We start from the raw sequence: 23,964 nt of genomic DNA on the forward strand, positions 1-23,964 counted from the left end.
TCAGCCATAAGTTTAAGTTTCAGCAAATAAAAATTAACATCAGCTGGGATTGAACTGACTTTCTCACAGGTAAGATTCGATTGACTTAATAACCTTTCTGAATAACTAATAACCTTTCTATTTAATATTTAAGAAGCTATTCACGTAACATAAGCAATCCCCCCCCCCATCTTTTGCTTTCGACCATATTTTTTTTTAAAATTTAAGTTTCGTTTCGCTTCAATCGGAATTATGTACGTCCCGATTTAGTCAAATTGCAAATCATCTTAATTTCCTTTGCTAAGCTTGTTTTTTCTTTCCTCCATTCTTTGATGCAGCTTGTCCCATTAAATTCCTCTTTTAACTCAATTTTAAGTTTCGCAATAACAAAAATAAAATATACTTCTTGAAAATAAAGTCTGTACCTGTAGGTTAAAGACAGAGTGAAAATCATATTTTGATGAGCAAATAATTCACATAGAGCTTGTGAAACAAGAAATGGAAAAATCTCGTGTTATAAGCAATGAAAATTGTATAGTTCTTTGAAAATATAATAAAATTATTTTCCGTATTGATTTTTTGCATATTTTCATTCATAAATATATTCATTCTAATCCATAGTATAAAATTTTAGTTCATTATTTATGAGTGCTGCGAAAAATTTCTTACAAAGAATTTCCAGCTGTTTTGGCTCACTCAGTGCTCTTCCTTCGGTGTTTGTCCCTGCACACTGATATTCTCCTCTGTGATGCGGTGTAACTGGTGAAATATGAATAATTCTGTTCGAATAATTAGCTTTTTCTGGCGGGCCAAGAGACCGCCCATCTTGTAACCACTCAAGCTCTGTAATAGGTGGATGTGCATGAATTTCACACACTAAAGTTAGTTCTTCGCCTTCTCTGACTAGTGAATCAGGAGTCGCATCAAGAGTCACTTTCGGTAGATCTGCCAAAAAATATAATAATAAAAAATCATTTATCGTTTCCATGGAAGAAAAAAAAAGATACAATTGTGCAAAAATTTAAATAGATACAGGGTTTTCTATTTTTTTCCGGTGAAAAACAGCATTTCCTAGTCTGTAAACTGTCACGATAAACAATAAATCAGTATATAGTCTCACAGATTGTCGTAATAATTTTTGTAATAAGAAGCTTAGAAGACTTCTGAACTATAAAGGAAAGGTTAAAAATGGTTAAATCATAAAAAATAGCATATTTTTATTTTTCGCAATTTTGAATTCTATAGTGGACTTTGACATTGTTTCTCAATGCTAGCAAAAATTATTCGACTTTTGAAGCATCTATCTGAATAAATTTTATTAATAATTGTAAATTTTTCTTTCAAGGGACTTTTTTCTTGTAACCTATTCCACCCGAATAGCTAAAATGTTGGAAAAATGTGTTAAAATGCAAAATGCTAACTTAACTTATTAACTCTCTAAATATTTTAAAAAATTGCATAGGCTTTTAAATTTGGCTTGGACACCTGGCCTCTTTACGTACTCTCTAAATATTTTAAAAAATTGCATAGGCTTTTAAATTTGGCTTGGACACCTGGCCTCTTTACGTAACACAGATGTTGTGCTAACCAGCTTTTGTTTAAGCGATACGAGGTAAGAGATTCCATTTCTAGAAACTATCTCCACTTTACAAATTTTGTAGTTTTTACTTAATGATGCATCACTTTTATTGTCTGCTTACTTTTAGACTAGCATCACTAAGCCCTTTTTGGTAATTCGATTTTATCTCTAAAGAATTTATTGGATGACATTCATTATCTTAACAGCTCCATGTTAATGAGCTCTTAAGATAATGAATGTCTGTTTAATGAGTTTTAGTAAAGTTTACAGTATTTTATACCTTGCCCTATTTTAAAATTGTTTGTTTGGCATAGCCTTTTTTTAAACCTGTGTAATTAAGTCCCTCTGCTAATTCAGCACAAGTATGTAATGCATTATTGTAAGGAAGACAAATTACTTCCATTACGAAAATTATCACTAATGCATCAAATTTCTGATCTTTACGAAATATTAAATTAATCATTTTTCTATCTTAGATTAGAAGTTATTTAGAAAGCAATCATTTATCCATTGTAGAACACTGAGCTGCATGTATAGCATTTTTTTTATTTCATCTATTTTCAAATGTGATTTCTTAAAATCTGTTTATCCAATTAACTCGAAATTGAGTATAATTGTCTCAATATGTGTGTCTAGAAATGCAACGTGCTAATTGATCACACTATTATTTTATATTTACAGCCAAATGTAAAATGAAATATATATTATAAATTTTGATCCATTTTTATAAATTGCGTCACGAACTTATTATTGTCTCTGTGTAAAAGGACATTCAAAAGATCACCTATTAACCTTTCTAATTGCTAAAAAATACTTCTGTTAAAGAATTTATGTGAAGTACTTTTATTAGAATATTAAATGGAAAAAGTAAAACAGTAAGTTTTCATTTAATAGTAACTTTGCTAAAAGCATTTTTAGTTTTGGGAGGATGATGTTCAGCGCTTAATATTGAAAAAAGTTTAACACGGATCTTATTTCAATAATAAAATTTTACAATTGTAGAAAAAAAATAGCAAAATGTACATATGGAACGCCATTTCTAAAAACATTGTAACTATGTCATGGTTGATTATTAAACAATAATTTTATTTACTGTCTTTCACGTCCAGACAGCTGAATGTATTCTTGTTTCCAGCATAAATTTGAAATTTCATTGCTAGCGTTTTTTAAAAAGTTATGTTTTTCATTTTTCTACAGCCTTTCTTTTAGTTCTTTCTTTTAAGATTTTTACTGAAATTTTAGTACCTGTTTTCATAATTTTTGGAGGACGCTGGTCAGTTTTTAATTTAAAACACTATGAAGCAAAAAAAAAAAAAATAAAAAAGAATATTTCTGACAAATTTAGGCGCTTTGTTATAGTCGATTTTTGGTGACCACTCCACTAATAAAATTTAATTTTTTTTCATCATCAAATTACTAATTTTAATTGCGTAAAGGTTTCAAGTGCCTTAAGTTAAAAAAATGTTACATTCTCAAATATATATATATATATATATATATATATATATATATATATATATATATATATATATATATATATATATATATATATATATATATATATATATATATATATATATATATATATATATATATATATATATATATATATATATATATATATATATATATGGGTCATTCTCACAAAAACAGTCATTTTCATGTCCCCAGTATATTTTATGTTTGTTTTACAGCTTACGAAAAAAAAAATTCAGGGAAAGTGTCCTTCAGAATGCAAGCTAACAAAAGAATAAAAATAAAATTATCAATTTTTATTTTTTTTTTATTTTATGTAATTAAAATATACCAATATGTCATTCCCTCACTTGTCCCCACTGCTGATTTAAAAAAAGAAAAAAATTGTTTCTGAAATAATATTTTTTTTTTACGAATTCGTGTTTTTTATTTCAGAGTACTGAAATATAGAATTTAGAAAATCAATTTTAAATTTAATTTCTGATAAAAATATTAACACAGCACTATCTTAAACTTTGTCCCCAGTGTTTCGCGTCATTCCCTCACTACAATGTTCTTATCACCTGCAATCTTCTTAGAATAAAAATATTTTAATAAAAACTTCAGAAGTTAACAACTGGCATCATAGAACAAAATTGCAGTATGTTTCCATCTTCAACTTAAAGAAGCTTTGCTGTGGAATAAATTTGAATGAATCAAACCAGGTAAAATTTTTTACATTTGTCATTCCCTCATGTCATTTTTTAGAGTAAAATAAAATACAACTTCATCGAGAAAGTGGATAATTATATGTTGCTTTCTTGTATGAATATAATTGTATGTGATTGACTTCAGAAAGTAATTAGGCCTAACTGTTATTTTTAAATTTTATTGAATTCGTCATTCCCTCACTAGTGTATAAAGTGAGGGAATGATTCAAGATGAGTATATTATTAAATTTTTTTTTGTTCAATCGTGCCAGCCAATTTTATTTCCCAAACCTGAAAAACTATTAAATATATAAGACTAAATTATAATAAATATTAGATGTACTTAGTATGTTATCATTTTCAAACTTTAGGTAGATGTAACTTAGATAAAAACATGTATTAAAATAAAATATCATTCCCTCACTATTAGTGTCATTCCCTCACTTTTTAAATAGTGAAAATAATTAATTTACTTATTAATTAATTTTAAAAATAAATTAAAAAATCAATAAATGCATTAATTAAATTAATTAATTTATTTATTAAATTAATTAATTATTAATTATTATTAATAATTAATTATAAATTAATTATTTAAAAAATTTATTAATTTAAGTATTAAGTATAATTTATAGGATATATACTTTTTTTATAATGCCATTACATATTTCTATTAATATAAAAAGTTTCAGAGCTTTTTATTCACTTTACTTTTTTGGGATTTTATGAACTGAAAAATGACAGTTTTCGTGAGAATGACCCATATATATATATGCATATAATGTATATCCAGAGTGTATTTCATGTTATTTCGACTTACAATGAACAATAATTATCCACGCATCTTCTAATACGCTATCTGGCAGTTGAGGGTTATCACCCCGGCACGAAAGATTTCTAAGATTATCCCGAATGCTTGGTCTCATGCTTAAACTACTGATTGTCAAATTGTCTTCCTCAGCTGTGCTTTCTGTCACTTCTGTTTTCAACTTTTCACCATCCAGCCACCAAGATATTTGAGCTGGTGGCCTTGCTCCTCTGGCAACACAAACAATATCTGTCTCCTTACCAGCTGATAGAGGTTGATGCGGGGTTGTAATTCGAACGTCTGTGGGTCTCACTGAAATAAATCAGTTGGTAAAAGATTATTTTTGAAATGTTTTGGACATTGAACTATCTAAAATAAAATTCCAGAAGCTTATTTTGCACATTGATTTGTATTAAGATATTTGGATATTTTTAATAGATTTGACCGTGTTTAATTTGGGCGTGGATTATATATGGTTTAATTTGGGCAAATATGAAATTAGTTTCGCTTCTAAAGCTGCAGATTTTATAATGACATTTTTAGTCAATTTTTGTTGAAATTTTATAAAATTTTTACATATAACGGGGGTTGCATAAGTGTTGCGGCAAGCTTCTAGGAGATTTAAGGCATATCATTAGGATTAAAATTGCCGTATAGGATTAAAATTCCCGGAAATGTCACCCTACTCTGCTCAGGGCGCTTTCTTATTATGAACTGTTCATAATTACAAGGAGAAACAGTTCATAAGAGATATGCGCCCGTTTGTGGCGTATGATGATATTTCCGGGAATGGATCCGTATGTAATTTTAATTCTGTTGATATTTCCAAACTCTGCTGAAAGTTGGTAGCATCATTCTTGTAATACGAGGCGTGTTTATTAATTAAGTACCGTTTTGCCATACCGCGGCCGCAGCGTTGCTGTCGGCGTTCTGCGCATGCACACTGGGTACCTACATCTCATGCCTACGCACTGACACCATTACAGTCTGATTCTTCCTTGTTTACGTTGTTTACTGAGAGTTTAAGATGCCTCCGATAATCGTGAGTCCCACCGACTGTGAAGTACGGGCTGTTATAATATTTCTTAGTGCTAAAGGCCTAAATCCGATCGATATTCATTGTAAGATCTGTGCAGTTTAAGGACAAAACATTATGAGTGATGGAATTGTAAGAAAGTGCGTGTTAGCATTTAAAGAAGGCTGCACAAATGTGCATGATGAACAACGGAGTGGGTGTCCTTCAATCGTTAATGAAAGTTTGGTGCAAGAAGCGGACAGTAAGGTGAGAGAAAACAGGCGCTTTACGATTTCCTCCTTGTGTTTTGACTTTCTTAATGTTTCTCGTAGTGTTTTGTATAGCATTGTGACCGAGCACTTGAATTACCGAAAATTGTGCTCACGTTGGGTACCGAAAATGCTGGCGGATGTGCACAAAACCAAACGTTAACCTTTTGGCTACGGCAACAAAGATGAAAAATTCTCCTCTTACCACGGCGCTTTCTTACGGAAATTCTTCCCCCACTTAGTCAGTGGGAGGTAACTACTTTAAACAGTTATGAATAGGAAATATTTTGTTGCAATTTGTCCCTCAGGTTTCTTGGAGGGAGAAGATGCAGGGTTGTAGACCAGTAGTTATCTTTGGCATAGTTATTCATATTTTGGCTTACTTTTTTTTCTAATGTAGACAAAATAAATCTAAAACATAATTTTTTAAACGTTTTTTCTAAAGATATTAACAATTTCTCTAAAAAATAAGCAAGTTTTTTTTTATAAATTATTTAAAATTTCTATAATTTAATAACAGGGTGTTTATTAGCGATCTTGATTCTTGAAGGATTATTAATAAACTTCTATAAAAGAAACCTTTATACATAATTTTTTTCTAAGTATATTAACAATTTCACTATAAGAGAAGCAAACATTCTACATATTATTCGAAATTTTTTTGTTTTTTTAAAACGTGTATTTTGATGTTCTTGATTCTTGAAGGATTATAAATAGACCGCTCCAAAAAAAAAAGAAAAAAAAATCTTAATACTTTGATAAATAGAACCTTGCTTGAAGTTTTACTCTTGTCTTAAAGTTATAAACAAATTTATCCTATTAGATATTGTTAAAAAAAGAAGCTTTCAAAACTGTTTGAAATGAGATGTGAATAAAGCAGTTAACGGCAGAATTTTTTTTATATATATATATTTTGAAAGTTTATTTCATTTATCGGTTTGAAAAGTGATACCAAATGCAAATTTTTATTATTCACATTTATTTAACTATTTTACTTGTTTATGTCCTTTAGGATCACATGAAGTACGCTCTTATAAAATTGAAAGCAAATATCATAAGAGATAAAAAATTATACTCATCATTAATATTTTTATTACATAAAATTAATTTTGAAGTATTGTTTTGTGGACAAAATTGAATAAGTTTAATGTTAATTATTTAACCCCTTTTAATAAACGGGATAATAATATGCAATAATATTTCGTATATAGAACTTATCATTTATTCATTTAAGTACATTATTTATTCCTCATTCTCGCACTTAATTATTAAAATATTCAGTTTTTTTTCCTTTTTTTAATAAAAAATACTGGTGACAAGAACAAACCAATGTAGCTAATACTTATGAGATTACGTGCGTATGACAGTTTCTGTGTATATAATTCTAATAAATTTCGTCTTTATTCTTTCTCTAATAGAAAATGAGCTTGTCATTTTTCGTAACAAAAATTCACGCCCCTCTTTGTCTAAAAATTTTATGTCACATTAAAAAATAATAAAATAAATTTAAAAAATAAAAGAAATTCTAAACAAAATTCTCGAGGATTTGATATTCTTAAAATTTCAATAAAGGTACATATTGTATGCTAAATGTTTCATTGCATCCAATATTATACATGGCTAAGATTTGATAATGCTTATTCTAAGATTTGATAATTTGTTTACAATATAATTAGAAGTTTTACTTATTTTTATTTCTGTTAAAAGCTGCAAAGTACAGTTCAAAAGAAAGCATCTGTTGATCTGAAATCTTTTTCAAATAATACATTAAAAATAGAAAGTTTCAAGTCATCTATCAGACACATCCACACAAGCTCGATTGACATACTGAATGCAAAGCATGCATTTACTTTGGTAATTGTGTGGTCCTTTCCTCTGGTGTCGGGAATTAGCTATTGTTAAAAAGTTTTAAAATGACAGACCCCGAAATATATTATCAATATTTCTGAAGATAAATAAAGAGGCAGGAAATGCCTTTTTGACTGTGGAAGAAGCATTAGTGAAAGGTTGAAATGATTTCGATATCCTGTCTTTTTCAAAATAAGGGAAACAATTTATTTTGTGAGAAGTAAATTTACATTGTGGCAAGCTGTGAAGGCACGAGAAGAAATATTTCCTGGAAACTTAGAAAGAAAAAGATGTTTCTCAGACAATAGAACGGGGGACAGGCAGATTCTCAATAGTTAACATGTGGGTGGCATTTCGAGAAATAGAGATTATTTCATTGAGAGTATTCTTGTTGTTCAAGGTCACATATTAAAAACAATTTATTGAGAATAGATGTTCTCTCCTTGTTCCATAAACATAAAATTTTTTCCGTTTGCGCAATATTTTTCCCCCGAATAAATATTAAAAAATCGTGCATAAAAAACGATAAAAAATGTTTTAATTTCCTATCTATATTAACACAGTAGATTCTGAGTTTGACATTTACAATTAGATAATATCTTTACCTCTTTGAAACTGTATTTTATTCGTTTGAAAAGATGCGTGTGAGTTTTAACAATAACATGAATGAAATCGAAGATAATATATGACTGTTCTATGAATTTAGGTTCATCTTTTTTAGCAACTAAGCAATGCAATTATATTAGCTCTTTTCAATGGACTTGATAATCAAATAAATTTTCATTATATTTACTTCTGTAAATCTTAATTAGATTAAGATAATTATTTAAGCAAAAACGTGCGTAGACAAACATATCACTTCAAAAAAAGTGCAATAATCACTAGAAATATTGAAATAATAATGTATTTTTGCACACTATTATTTCAGGTTCAGTAGTAAAATTAAATATGGTCCTTAAAAATTAAATGTAATCTATAATTTATATTTTGAATTTATAAAAAAAAGTTTCTGCACTTACAGAAATTACTGAAATAATTTTTTTAATTCATCTAATTTATTGAAAGCTTAGATAACTTTCAAAATATATTTTTATAGTTTGAGTCATTTAAGTACTATTAAGCAAAAGATTTTATAATCTATAAGAGTTTGAAAAGAAATAATTCTAATATATAATACTTTCATTTCCACAATGGCTTAATGTCATCTTGCTTTTTATTACTTACTTAAATGCAACAACTTTTCCTTATATATTTAAAGAAACATCGAATTTTCAACAAAGTTATTTTAAATAGAGGCATTGCTAATTTCTGATAAGTAAAACAAGTTATCTGATAATCTAATAAGCAATTTTTTTTTTTTTTAATATTTCCCTGTCTAACGAAATATTTTTCTGTGTGCTCTCAGAATGTGATTCCTGCTCCATCAAATTGACACAGTTAAACTTTGTAGTTTCAGAAATGCATAACCCTTTCAAATTAGCAGACACATTGATTTTATATTACAATATGCTTATCCCTTTCGAGCCGACTGTCACATATATGTGACAGCAAGAAACGCGCTCACTTCCCGGCCGACACACCCGCGTGTCAGAGAGTTTTCTCGTTCACCCCCGACCGTCACTTATTTGTGCCAGCGTTTCGGAACGTTTTAAAAAATGAAATTTCTTCCAAAAGATGGCATTGTATGTCCATATTGTTTCAGATACATGTAGATTTGACCTTCTATTCAAGATAAAAGTACATTCACGTGGTTTTTAGGGGAAGGAGTGGAGGGGGGAATGTTTTATGAGGGCTCTTTAAATTAGCACGTGATATTTATTTACAGTAAGTAAGGGAGTTTTTTTTATCTCTCGCTACTTTCGATTTTCGGATTAGTTTTTAGTGGATAATTAAATCTTGTAGGCTTGAATTTTTTTCTTCTTTTTACCGTTAGAATGTCGAAGCGTCGAAAATTTTTAACTGAGCTGGAAATAGAGGAAATTATGCAAAATATTTAAATTTATTAATATTTATATTACATTTAAACAAGAAATAACTTAAGTAAATAAAGTATCCATAGAAATATATATAAAGCATATGTCACTTAAATACTCTATAGAACAATATATAACAACGCGCTGATATTTCGGTAATTTCATGGAATTAGGCTTAACATCAAAAAACCCTCCGGCCCTGGGGAGACACACGCTAGAGAGACTGCCGGCCTCAGCGGTAAGCGCGCTTTCGCGCTTTGCGTCGCGAAAGGGTTAATGTTACAATTTAAAGAAAATAATTTAAACTATTACAAAACAAAATGTATCAGTTAATTGGAGAAAAAAAAGTGCTGAATACTTAAACAGATTTGATAATTTTTGTTACAAAATTTTTTATTCTAAAACATATTTATAAAACATAAGCTATATTCTTCTCAATAAAAATATTTCAATAAGAAAATAAAAGTTTCCAAGAATAAAATTTTTAGAAAAATCAGCAAATTTAAAATGATCCTTTTTTCAATTCTGAATGATATATTCAAAACACACACAGGGTTCACACGGTCCCTTAAAGTTTAAAAAGTGGTAGCAAAAGTATGAAAATTAAATGTGTTTGAATTAATTTATATTTACCAATACGCAAAATATTTTCCAATAAATATAATTAATAGTGAAATCAAGGATATGGTATTTTTGTTTTAAAGTTAATGCTAATAGAAGAAAATTTGTTACTTTTTTTATTGCAATATTGACACCACTTTTAAACGTTTGAAGGAATATTTGAACCCCGTTTCATTAAAATAAGAAGAATCAAATAACACTCATACTAGTAATAAAAAATAATATAAATAAAATCATTTAAAATGTTGTGTGGTATTCCTCGAAGCAATTTAGATCTATACATAAAGCAACATTACATGCTTTGCATATTACTGTCGATCGTCTATATGTCCCTTTTTTAGAACAGTTAACGCATCTTCTTCTAGTGTTTTCTTTTCTTGGCCAATGATTATTTTCAGGCATTAACCGAGGTTTTTTTGATGTTGATGGAGATAATGTAAGACAATTCAGTACGTTTTCGTGAAGTAGACCTCTGATTAGATTTATCCTGAACTCTTTGTGGGACTCTTTCAATTCTGATACTAAATATGCATTAAGAACCGAGAGATCCAGGAAATGAAAAAAAAGTTTTTTTGTCCACTTCAGTGTCCTTCGATTGAATGAGTAGCTGTTTGCCATTCTGTCACTTTTGTCAACATATCCCATGTGTTTGTTGTAGGATTTGACGATTTCTGGTTTTTCACTAGAAACTTTGTTTTCTATCGGAGAATGTATATTGGAAAGCATAAGAACGTCTCTCTTATCCTTCCAACATACAGCAACGAGGCCATTTCCCCATAAACAATTGGTTTCGCCTGCTTTTAATTTCTTTTTCCCCAATTCTTTAGGGAAATCTTTTCTGTTTACTCGTACAGTTCCACAGGAATTAATTTTTTTGTTCTCAAGAAGATCGCAAAATAACTTCGGAGAGCTAAAGAAGTTGTCCATATATAATTTATGACCTTTCCCCTGGATGGTGTTTGCCATATTATAAACAACATTGTAGGAAGCAGATAGATGTGGTTTATCTTTCTGTTTATCTTTTCCAAGATATACTTGCATATCGTAGGTATAGCCTCTTCTATCGGCTACTTTGTAAACTTTAATGCCCCATTGCTTTCTTTTTTTTGGTATGTATTGCCGAAAAATGACCCTACCTTTGAATTTTATAATCACTTCATCTATAGATAGCTCCTCTGTAGGATCATACACTTCCTTGAATGATTCATTTAATTTGTTAAAAACACTTCTAATTTTCCACAATCGATCATAATTCTCGTCTTTCGAGCTCAATTTTTCCTCATTATTTGAGAAATGAAGAAATTTCAAAATCTGAAGGAATCGGTCTCGTGGCATAGTTTTCCCAAATATGGGAGATTCAAAAAGATCATCTTTGGACCAATAATCAGAAACATTATCTTTATCAATGTGACCCATTAATAGTATCAATCCAAGAAATTTTAAAATTTCTTTGGGTGAAACTGGAATCCATTCAATGTAGTGTTTCCTTTTCTCGGATGTTTCTAACTTCAGAGATAATAGTTGGTTTGCGTATCGATTTGTTTCCTCGCATAATAATTTGATTAAATCGTCCGAAAAAAAAAGCTTAAAAAAATCAGTTTCTTTTTCTAAGTGTTGGAATTTGGGTTTTATTCCTACCCTTCCTGTGAAATTTAGAGGAACAATTTTGTCATTGGCTGTAGGAATTTCCCAATCGTATTGACGTTCCGCCTCTTCAATTTCATTAATGCTATCGTTTATATCATCATTTTTTTCATTTTCTAAACCTTCATCTTCCATTACCCGAATGTCATTACCATCTTCATTTTCACATTCTGAGTCAGAATCATCGTAGCATTCAGCATCAAGCTGATCCATCAAAACTTGTATTTCGGCATCTGTTAATCCTCTCTTACGAGGCATGTTTAAGAATAAACTAGATTTAAAAAATAAAAATAAAAATGACTTCAATAATGGAAAGAAAAAAATCACAATCTCACAAGATAAAAAAATATATAATGAGTTCTGAAATGAACTCAAAATAAAAGTGAAGACAACGTTAAAATTTTCCACTTCAAAAAATATTGGGCTTCTCAAAGAGCACAGGAGAATAAAAAGTACCAACAGAATAAAAAAAACAGCAAAAAGTTTACAGCCAATCAAATTTGTTCCATTTACTATGTTTCCACAACTCATGATTCACATAATAACTTTTCTGCGTTCCAAACACATGACAACTACCAAGAATAGACACAGTGTGAATGAATTTATCTTTAGACTACAATCCTTTTCATTGAGCCGCTTCTTTTTATATATACCGGCAACTCTATTCCCTTCTCAACCATTATCATTGGAGGTGGTCTTGTGTAGTAAAAATCTATATTGAACTCAATTTTCCATTCATATGTCAATTTTGCAGACCTCCAAAGTCTCGTCTGGTGCGTTATCGTTTTTATTCTCAGACACGAAGGATTCTGCATAATTTCAAAATGCATCATACCTGACCAAATTTGATAATTAATAATTTTTAAAAGGAGAATTCAAGCATTTTAAGTATTCATTGATCTTCAGTTATTTATAACTGTATCTGTTCCTTTTCAATACACCATTAAGAACTTACACTCGTTCTTTCACTCTTTTTTTCTTAGGAATTCATTCAATTTACTGAAGTTGTACGAATAAAATAAACTCATAATCATATTTATGCTTGAATTTATATAAAATTATTTCTAATGAATTTGAATAGCTTTTTCCTGAATCATTTCTATGCCTAAAAATGGATAAGTGGTAAAAAAAGAAATGAATCATGTCTCCCCCGGGTAGAATATACTAAAAAGGGATATTTATAGTAATAATAATAGGATTTTAAATCCTTAAACCAGTGATTCTCAACCTTTTTTTTTGTGGCGGCACACTTTTAACGATTTCGAAATTTGACGGCACACAATGAAAAAAATTAGTTTAAAACTTGTTTACTTACCTATAATACACTGTGTTAAATAGTTTGTGATAATAATTTTGAATGTGAAATGAAATAATATGTCAATGTAATAATAAAGCAAAAGCACGTTTATTAAGGAAATAATTATTTCTTTCGATTAATGTTTTATTAGTTAGTAACTGTTATTTTTTTTGCTACTTATTAATTATTAGCTTGTTTTCTATAGTTATTATCTGTTAGTTTCTGTACATTAATTTTCCTTGTTTTGTGATTTCTTGTTAACTAGTGTTTTTGCTAATTATTAATTGTTAGCTTATTTTTTTATTAGTTATCTTTTGTTAGTTCGTTTTTATAACTGATTATTGCATATATATATATATACTCTTTATTTTAAACTTTACTCGTAATAGAAAAAAAAGCGTTGTAATATTTATTGTATCATTTCTAATATTTGGAGGCACATTTTAAGAAGTTGGCGGCACACAAAAGTGCCGCCGGACAGTGGTTGAGAATCACTGCCTTAAACTAATTAATTTTCCGACAAGTTCATAAACAATCTGTATTTTAAAAAGAGAGTTAGATTCAGTTTTGGCCATACGATTCCTAATTTTTTTTAATTATAATTTCTTTGAAAATAGTTTTTTTCCCTTTAGATCTGAAAAAGCGCTATTTAGTTTAGAAGAAATTTGTGTTTTCTTCTTTTTTAGGCATGAAAAGCTAAATACGTTTTAATTTTTAAACTATTTGGATCTCAGAGGAAGCTCATTTCAACTACAAAAACTAAATTAGTTAATATTTCTTAAATTTTTTAGCTCTAAAATAAAATATTATTGTATGAAATTTTGTATGAAATATTTCGCATGGAAAATATAAATTTTTCACTGAAAAATAATTGAAATTTTCATAAAGTTCCAAACACAAATGGGGAATAATATTATAAAATAAAGACTTAGAATCTAAAATAAAACAAAATAAATGAAAAAAAAATAATAAATAAAATATTAAATAATTTTATGAAATAGATCTCAAATGAAAATAGGTAATGAAATAATAGCACAGCTATCATAAAGACTACGAAAAGCTTATAAGCACTCAAAATTCGCCAAATAAAAGGAAAAAAACCTAAATATCTTTCAGCCAAGTCAAAGAAGACTGATATACTCATAGCTCCTTTCCCAACAAAAGGGTCTTTTAAAAGAGGAGTATGATGAAATGACAGGTTAATGGGTGGCCAAGCAAGTTCAGGGGAAGGAAACAGCCGGCACAACTGCTGTGCCGACGCCGTTGGTAGGGCAAATATTTTGAGCGGCACATATGCTGTGCCCGCCGATGGCAAAGGGTTAAGGCAGTGCATTGATTTACCTTTAGCGGTACCACTACGACGGTGATGATTTCTTGAGCCAAATTGTTACGGGCAATGAAACATGGGTGGCCTACGTCACACCAGAAATAAAGCAACAGTCCATGGAATAGCGGCATTCAGATTCACCCAGAAAAGTAAAGTTTAAGCAAACAATTTCTGCTCGGAAAATCAAGTGCACAGTTTTTTGGGACCAAAAGTGAGCATTGCTTGTGGAATTTCTGCCTCGTAATGAGACAATCAATGCAGCAGCTTATTGTGAGACATTGAACTATCTGCGCCGTACAATCCAGAACAAAAGACGTGGAAAGTTGAGGAAGGGCATCGTTTTGCTGCATGACAATGCCCGTCCGCATGTGGCTAATCAGACCAAAGATCTCATCACATCTTTTCAATGGGAAACTCCAGATCATCCTCCGCACGGCCCTGATCTGGCTCCCAGTGACTACCATGTGTTCCTGCACTTGAAGAAGCACCTTGGTGGTCAGCGTCTTCAAGACGATGACAAAGTCAAAACAGTTGTGATGCAGTGGTTAAGAAGTCAGGCGGCAGACTTCGATGAGGAGGGTATTCAAAAACTGGTATAACATTATGACAAGTGCCTCAATGTTGAAGGAAATTATGTAGAAAAGTGGCGGCAGACTTCTAGGAGGAGGGTATTCAAAAACTCATTCAACGTTATGGCAAGTACCTCAATGTTGAAGAAAATTGTGTAGAACAGTAGATTAAGGTACAGGCCTTCATGTAAAAATAAAATTATTGATATATCTTTGCACGTCCTTTTTTAATTTCAAAACAGTAGAAGAACATGCCTCGTATATAATAAATAATAATAATGATAATAATAATAATAACGTTTTTAAACTTGTTCATTTCGGCAAAGGTAAACTGAAAATATCATTATAAAAAAAGTGTAGCTTATAACTATATTTCGAATTAAAAGTTTGAAAAGAAGAGTAATTCCAATTGGTTCTCTAGTTTTCATCACGTGAAAAATTAGTTTTTTTTTATCAAATAGTAAAAGCTAGTTACCTATCAAGTAGTAAAAACTGCGACTTACATACGATATTTTGCGATAGATGTAAAATTAAGAATAATAGTGGTTTTTGTTGAGTTTATATTTTATTCTATTCATTTCCTTCCTTTCCCTTCATTTAATTTCCTTCCCTTCATTTCTTATCTATTTACTTCATTTCCTATCCCTTCATTTCATTTCACTGCTGGGGATTGCATTGACCTTACTTTTATTCATTACATTACACTTTCATAAATGCCTTGTTTATATTAAGCTTAAAAAATGACTGAAAATTATAATTTGTTACTAAAAAAATAAAATTTGCGAAAAATCTTTAATTTGAAATCTTTTACTTTTTCTTAATTTATAAAGAAATGACGCCAAAAGATTTCTCACACTATAAGATATTATCGATTCAATTTTTCTATTAATGAAATTCGCAATATTCACGAGAATTGATCTCTTTCCGAGCCCTTATACAATAGATTTAAAAAGGATTACCAATAGTGAATAAATTATTTATATGGTAAGAGAGGGGGAGTTAAAGATTAATGATACAGTTTGTTAAGTTGCTATATCAATCAATGAATCTCTAGAAACACTCAACGGAGAATCTCTTTCTTCTACCCCAATTATTAACGTTTGTTTGACTACTTATTTTTCGTGTAATACATTTACTGAGCGAAAGATAGATGAAGATATATTTGGAATAAAATAATACATCATCGCTTGTGTTTCCATTAAATGTGTATTTTTATTAGAATTTTCCAGAGAACTAAATTTGTTTCCCTCTTCCAATTAAGAAGTAGAGACGTGTGCTGTTTTTATACGAAATCATTGTTTGTGGATTGCTCTGAATAAAAATTTTGTTAAATTTAGAAAATTTACTGTCTTTACTTTTTTGTGTCTTAGCTAACGTAAAAAACGTTGTAATCCATTCACTATCAGTTCATAGTCTTGATTAGTAAATGCAACATGAAATAAACGGAGTATATGCAACCATTTTATTATCTCCAGACATTCCTAATTTTTGTTCTTACTATGGACACTTCCTTTCAAATCTAGCATGCTAACAAGTTTCAGTTTTATCGTGCATGTGAGAGTAAGCTTTTGTAAAAAATATCCCGTGATTTCGTGGATTATCAAAATTAACGTAATGTATATCAATATTGCTAAATTGTCAAAATATTAGAGTTTTATTTGAGAAAATGTAGAATCGGATGTGCAGAAAATCATTGCGGATTTTTCATCTTTTTTAAAAAAAATATTCAACATTCTATTTTGTGTTACTTTTGTTTTGTCAATCTTTTTTTGAAAATTAAAAATAAAATAAATTAGTAATAGAACTAATTTAGCAATATGACTCATATCGAATTTGTTTCAGATCTTCTTGTTGAGATACAGATTTATAAAATCTGGTTATGTATGTAATTTTGAGACTTATTTTCATCTGTATAGTATTTTATAGTGTGAATCCATTTAACTTTGCTTTTATATATATATATATATATATATATATATATATATGCTGTTTTTATACCTGAGATAAGGTTATCAGTGAAAAATACTTTACAACTAAACTGCAATAGTTACAACTATTTAGATAAAAGTCATATAAATAGTTTATAACTTCTCATAAAAACCAGCAATAAATGAAATAGTTTTTGCTATAATTTTTTTCTTTTCCGTTCTTCACCCTTGTCACAAAAGCTGTGAAGAGAGAGCTCCTGGATCAAAAGCTTCAGACTCTTGTATTCAAGTTAAGAATATCTAGGACTTTGCCTATTGGAACAAAAGAACAGTTTGTACTAACTATAAAGTACATCTTGACCCAGTGATCTGACTTAAAAATTAAGAGACGATGATACTTAAGCTGTGATTGTTCTGAATTATCTACTTTAATTGGAGACTATCTACATAGAAACATTATTGAATATCTTAAAGACGCTATATCATTCCAAAATGTTTTAAGCCATTAAAGTTTTAATTTCAACCAACTGTTGAGCGCCGTATAACCTCCTTTGGCTCTTGCACAAAACAATTCAAAATTAACTTACTTTTTTCGTAAATTAACTCTCGTCATCCTAGTCACGGTTTACATATATAATTGGTTTCGGACCGCAAGCCCTTCAATATTAAAGCCTTAGCAGTTCCAATGGTAATATAAAAGAAATCTGTCACCAATTAATATTCTTATAATAACTTATTGGAAAATAGTTTTGATGCTCAATTGTCATTTTTTTTATTTTACATGGCAAGTATATACTTCAAGCGTACATCAGTATTCCTGATTTGGTCTAATGTATTTGCACTTTAAAAGCACTTAACAGACTGAAATTAAAATCGATATTGAATAATTAATCATAATTTAAAATGCATTTTGAAGTAATTTTTTTTACTCATTGTAAGCAAAGATTTAAAAATTAAAGAATATTTAAAAATAATGAGTCTGAAACAAAAAATATTAAAAGTGTAAAGCTTATAATTTTTACTTGTTGCATAATTCAGTTTTAGATACGTTTCATAAAAATAAATAATTTACAATTGACTTGTTTCGCATTATTGAAAAATGGGATCGCTGTGTTTACATAAGCTTTTTGACGGTTTATTAGGAAAACTATAAAAGTTCTCGAAAAATGTAAACATTTTTCGGTTGAGAATTTTGTTCGACTCACTAAACATATTATATCTCATAAATTAAATGCTTTTAATATTTTCTAAATATATTAAACGATTCAACGAGTATTTGACGTTTAGCTCATTAATCATAAGAGTAATTTCACGCACGCGCATAACTTCAAAATTTTCAGCTCCACAGATGCTTTCTCTTCCGAAAAGTAGGGTGAATAAAAGTAAAAAAGGTTATAGATGCAGCTTGTTGCCTTAATATTTTATATGATAAAAATTCGAGCATAAGAAAGAGACGAATTTATTGGGACAATTTATTCAATCTGTTTCTATAAAGTTTATTCTAAGCTTTTTAAAGTTCACAATAGAAATGATTTTAATGTAATATTTATTAAAGTCACTAAACTTATTATTTTGTACAGAATTTTTATTTGTTGACTGTGTAGCATTAATTTTGATTTTAATAGCATAATATTAATTTTGTAAAACATGTTTTAAAAATTAGATACCTTTTAAGAATCTATTCTCGATGGAAGATTTTGGATATTTTCGTGCCATTTATTTCAAATCTGCAATCTGTTTCTCTTACCAAAATACAGTTTTTGAATAACAACCTTAGTCTATTTTTGTCAAAATTTACAAATTCAAAAACGTTATATATAGCAAGGGATCCAAAAAACGTTCCAACTAACTTCAAGGGGAGTTGGAACACATCATCAAGATTAAGATTTCATTGAAATCCATTATTACTGATGCCATCATACACCGATAGGGGCTCTTCCTCTATTTAAAGCTGCTTTCTTTGGTTGTTCTGAGCAGGCTATAGTAGGGAAGCGCCATTAGTACGCTTACATTTCCAGAAACTGAATTTTATGCTGTTTTATTCATTGTGATATGTCCATACTCAACTAGAAGTTTGTCGAAACATTTACGATTCTCTGTTACATATAAATTTTTTAAACTTACAACTTTCGGCCAAAAATAGACTAAATACGTCTTTTAAAAAAATCTGTAGCTTTAGATGCAACACTAATTTCAGATTTCAAATCCCCATGCCCGAATTACTCAAGATCATGTATGTGTGTAAATACATTACAAAATTGCTTCACTGTGCTGTCATATGATTATTTTTTTCGTGGTAAAATGTAAAATATTTAAATAAAAATCATATTAACAGCTTGAATTTATAAGCTACTCACAGTTCATATCTAAGCTGACTGTGCTGGTTGCTGGAGCAGTGAGATTGGTGTTGAAAACTTCACACGTTAAATTTGTTAATAAATCTTTTCGGCGGAGATTTGGCAGTTGAACTTCATTTCTGGAAAAACCTTGCTTTGTGACAAAATATGTATCATCAATGACATCACTCCCTTTCAACCACCTGACAGTGGGAGTTGGATCTCCTGGAGAAAAAAATTAAACAATGAAAACAATAAAACGTAAATTATTTTGATATTGTTAATTAATAGAATTATGTACTTATGTATTTCTATCATGTCTGATATAACGTAACACACAAGTGAAAAGAAATTCAAACTAACAATAAAATCTGCAATTAGTATAAATACTGATGCACTCTAATATGGACTATGCTCACCATAATACGCGTTACACGGGAGTGCATCTTGAGATGCACTTATGTTTAGTTGCATGGAAGAATAATTTTAATAACATTTAAAATTTGTTACATCTTAGTTTAATTTTGTAAATATGTATATAAACAGAAAAGTTTAGCAGTGTGATATTTCCATACTTTTCTGTTCCTAGAGTTACTCGAAGTATTTCCACTACAATTCAGATGTTAATATATTCAAATTAACTGCAGAATTAACTACGAATTAACTACAGAAACTGGCATAATAATTTTACCTACAGGTATGAAACTGTAATCACTTATGAATCTCTTTTTTAAGAAGTGAGCAATCTTGAAAATAGTAATTATATAAATATGAGAGAAGAAAACACTTGAATTGTGCTTTTAACTCTATAAAGGCGCTTGTACAGCTTTTTGAAAGTTTAAAATCAGTATGAGTTAGAGACCAAATTATGAACTTTTTGCTAGTATTATGTACAAAATGTTTTTAAATAATAATTCTCGTAATTGACTTAGAATTTAGGTAGCAAATATATATTAAAAGTGTTACTAAATATATACTGAATTATTTTCCTCTTGTGACAAATTAATACGCATCTCAGTATATAATTAAAACCTGCTATTGATTTCAATATATGTACAATTACTACTACAATTATTTTAACTATATATCGCTCATGGGCTGCAATAGTGGCACAACTAAAAAAACACGCGTTTTGGACTAAGACCAGATGTAAATACGAAAATGCACATTATTTGAGCAGTAATACTAGCACAACTCATAATTCAACTTGAAGGTAATCTACGTTTAAGCAAACTAAAGCATTTCTTAAGCATTTTGCTTAGCAATGAAAACTTTAAACCCACTTATCTCTAAACTTGATTTTTTCAGTTGTGCCGCTATTGCAGCCCATGTAACTTATGCAGTAACTTATAAACTATGATACAGATTTTATTGCTAAACATAAAGGCCCTTATCACCTCCTTCCCCTTCGCATATGAGTGAAACTGGCTGTCCTTCATTATATGGACCAATTACTCCATGTAAATGCTGTCCAAAGTCATCCATAATGATTGCTTCACGTGGAGGAACTGAAAAAAAGAGTAGACAAAAATGGTTTTTGAAAAGTTTGTGACGCATAGAGATTTTAACATAGAGAATGTTTTCCTATTATGTAGTGTGGCACTCAAATATATATTGATTTATTACTATTATGTCCTCATGAGATGAGACCCATGCTTTAAACAAAGCCAGAAAAAGGCGATTTATATTTAAAAACATATAGCTTAGAAGTAAGTAAACACATGTACGCTGCAAAAAAATCTGTTACGTTTACGGGAAAAAAACTTGTCGCTGGCATGTTAGTACAAAACCGTTTATTTTGTAGAATATTATTACATTAAAACGGACACCTGTTTTTTCAGCAGTTAAGTTCTGTTATTATAGAAACAAATTCTTTAACCAAAACTTCGCTATTTTAACAAAACAAGAATGAAAAACTCTATAAAATAATTATGTCAGTATTCTGGTTAAGGACAGCTGGGTGCAGTATTCGAACATCTGGTCGCTAATTTATAGTCCAGCTGCTTTAAACGACTAGCTCTGCTTTTTGGAGATTTTTCTCATGGCTGCAGATGATCACAATTATACAGTACAAGCTTTCATTTCTTTAAAGATTATTTTACCTAAACTAAAAAAAAAAGTAAAGAATTAATTTTTTTCTTTTAACTTAAGAAAATGCCAAACTGAAGAGTGGATTGTAAATGGCCACTGGATTGGAAAATCGCCACCCAGTCAACGCTGAGATTTGAACTTAATTCACCTCACTTGAGATAAGAGTTCTATCACCGTAAGTTACCGAAGATGCAGATTTAATTATGAAGAAAAATCTTAAACTGTCTTTTTTTTTTAAATGCCTTATTGGAAACTCCTACCCTTGAAAAAATGTCTGGGAACCTAGCTTTCAGAAAATAATATCTAAAGAAACAGAAAAATCCTGAAGAGTAACATTTTAACCATTAAATCGAGGAGCAATTTTATTTATATGATGATCAAAGAAATAAAATATATATTGTTAAAAATAAGAGCAAGTACAGAAATTTATCGTAAATTGAATTGAAAAAGGATAAAGTTATCCTACTATAAGCAAAACTGAATGGCAAAACTAGAATTTAAACTTACCGTTTAAATCCGTTTATAATTAGATCGAAAAGCAGAGAAAAACCATTCTGTCAACAAAACAACCTTAAACCGTCACACATGTCGTTGAAGTTTGTAGAAAAAACATAGAATTACTTTACATATCGTGGATAACTGTTAAAAATGGGAAAAAAATCTATTTTTCTATATACTGTTTTTTTCTGCCAAATAAATGTTTTTTCCCTGCAAAATTTAGATTTTTTATAGCCTATGCGAAACAAGTTTTTTTAAAAACTCAATTAGTTATGATTAAACTCTTAGACATTTTTAATTACTGGAAAAATAAAAAATTTAGATTTCGAACATTTTATTTTGCAGGTATTTTTATAGTGTATTTTTGCACATTTTAGTCATGAAACAAAATCTTCTAAATTCTAGAAATAAGAAATTTGCATTCCATGAGACTGAACGGAAGGTTCTTGAATTGAATTTCTTATAATTTTTCATTGCAATTTCTATCAATGATTGCAGAATCAATTTTTTTGAGAATTGCTTCAGAAAGGTATTCAAATAGAAAAAAAAATATTTTTAAGCAATAAAATTGCACCAAATATAGCACAAATATAATTGACGCTAATATTCAGGAGGATATATTAATATTAATATTGAAAAAGTTCTTAATGTTTAATGGTAACTTTGGTTGAGGGTTCATTTATGCTTTAAATTGCACGTCATATTTCTATTTCTGTTGAAATTTGGAGAGCATAAAAGTCTAATAGCATTAGATGAAATTTGAAATGGAAACTTTAATCTATATTACTTACATCAATTGTTTGCTAGAAAAGCATTTCTATTCTAAATAAACGTTCAGCAAAATTGAAAACATTTAAGAAATGTTTGCACAGCATGTGAATACAAAGACTAATCATATCATTAAACTTTCAGTAAATGCATATTGGGATTTCATGCAACAAAAAATGTCAGAAATAAAATTTATCTCTTATCAAATTACTCGGAAAAATCATAGTATAATCTCCGGCTTTAATGCAAATGCTTTCTCGAACTTTCAGAAATGTGTTTGCGAATTTTGAAACACATTTATAAAGCAAGCATCATTTAGCCTAAGACGTAAAACTTCCCATTGCTTCTTTACTGAGTGTTTTACGCTTTATCAAGAAAAGGGGTTTAAGATTGAAAGGAAATGTTTCGATTCAACAAGATGTCAGTTGAAAAATAATGTAAGCTTTATTTCAAACTATATATTTTTCCTGTTTAAAGAGATTCGCAACCTTTTACATTAATGACACTGAAAATTAATTTCTGCATATTTGCAATGTCTGAAGGTGTGTGCATATATATTAGACATACGGAATCCTAAAATACTGTCATAATTAATTAAATGTAAATATATAAGAGACTCTGTCATCAAAGTTATATTGTATTTTATTCGATTTGGTTAACGGAACTATTTGGTTAAATGGTACACTGACATTTCACTTATGCTTATACATTAGTTTCTAAGACAATGGAGATTCCTTATATCGGTGAATAAATGTATATGTTTTTTTTATAAAAATAGGTCACGTTACGTCTGTTAGCTTTTACAGCGATCGTATTCTTTTATTTCCACTGACATGCAGACGATAAACAAAAAAAATATTAATAACATAAAAAAAGGAAAATTATTTGGCTGCCTAGCAACCAGCCAGAGTTAGAATTATTGCAATTACAAGAGTTGCCAGTCGTATTAAAACAATTATTTAAACATATTATCCATTGGTGTCGCAACAATGCCTACCAAAAGGTACTTTATAACCAAACCAACTTATGATTATGGGATACCTACCAGAGTACCTTAGGGGCCAATCTGACCCCTCCCCTCATTCTGGGTATAAGGTTCTATATATATACGTTCCTATAAGACTAGCAAATGAATGATTAAAAATATACTTATATTAAATCAAATTATAAAACGTCAGAAACACTCAAACTTTTCAGTAAGTTATAAGTTAAGTAAAAATCATTAAGGCAACAAAAAATTAGGTGAGCA

The 23,964-nt window shown here is 29.4% G+C and overlaps 1 protein-coding gene across 3 annotated transcripts in view; it reads right to left on the bottom strand.

Annotated features, from left to right (window-relative positions):
* The window catches only part of LOC107440297 (neural cell adhesion molecule 1), a 74,518-nt gene that overhangs the window by 15,266 nt on the left and 35,288 nt on the right, over positions 1-23,964 (bottom strand). For all 3 annotated transcript variants that reach the window (XM_021144995.4, XM_071182949.2, XM_071182943.2), the window contains exons 3-6: positions 20,756-20,866; positions 19,380-19,583; positions 4,544-4,843; positions 649-924 (exon numbers count right to left, since the gene is read on the bottom strand). In XM_021144995.4, coding sequence (XP_021000654.2) covers positions 649-924; positions 4,544-4,843; positions 19,380-19,583; positions 20,756-20,866 — 891 coding nt within the window. The remainder of the gene's footprint in view (positions 1-648; positions 925-4,543; positions 4,844-19,379; positions 19,584-20,755; positions 20,867-23,964) is intronic.

The sequence above is a fragment of the Parasteatoda tepidariorum genome, chromosome 3, assembly GCF_982258835.1.
Source record: "Parasteatoda tepidariorum strain Cologne lab strain chromosome 3, Ptep-v5.0, whole genome shotgun sequence".
NCBI classification, from domain to species: Eukaryota; Metazoa; Arthropoda; class Arachnida; order Araneae; family Theridiidae; genus Parasteatoda; species Parasteatoda tepidariorum.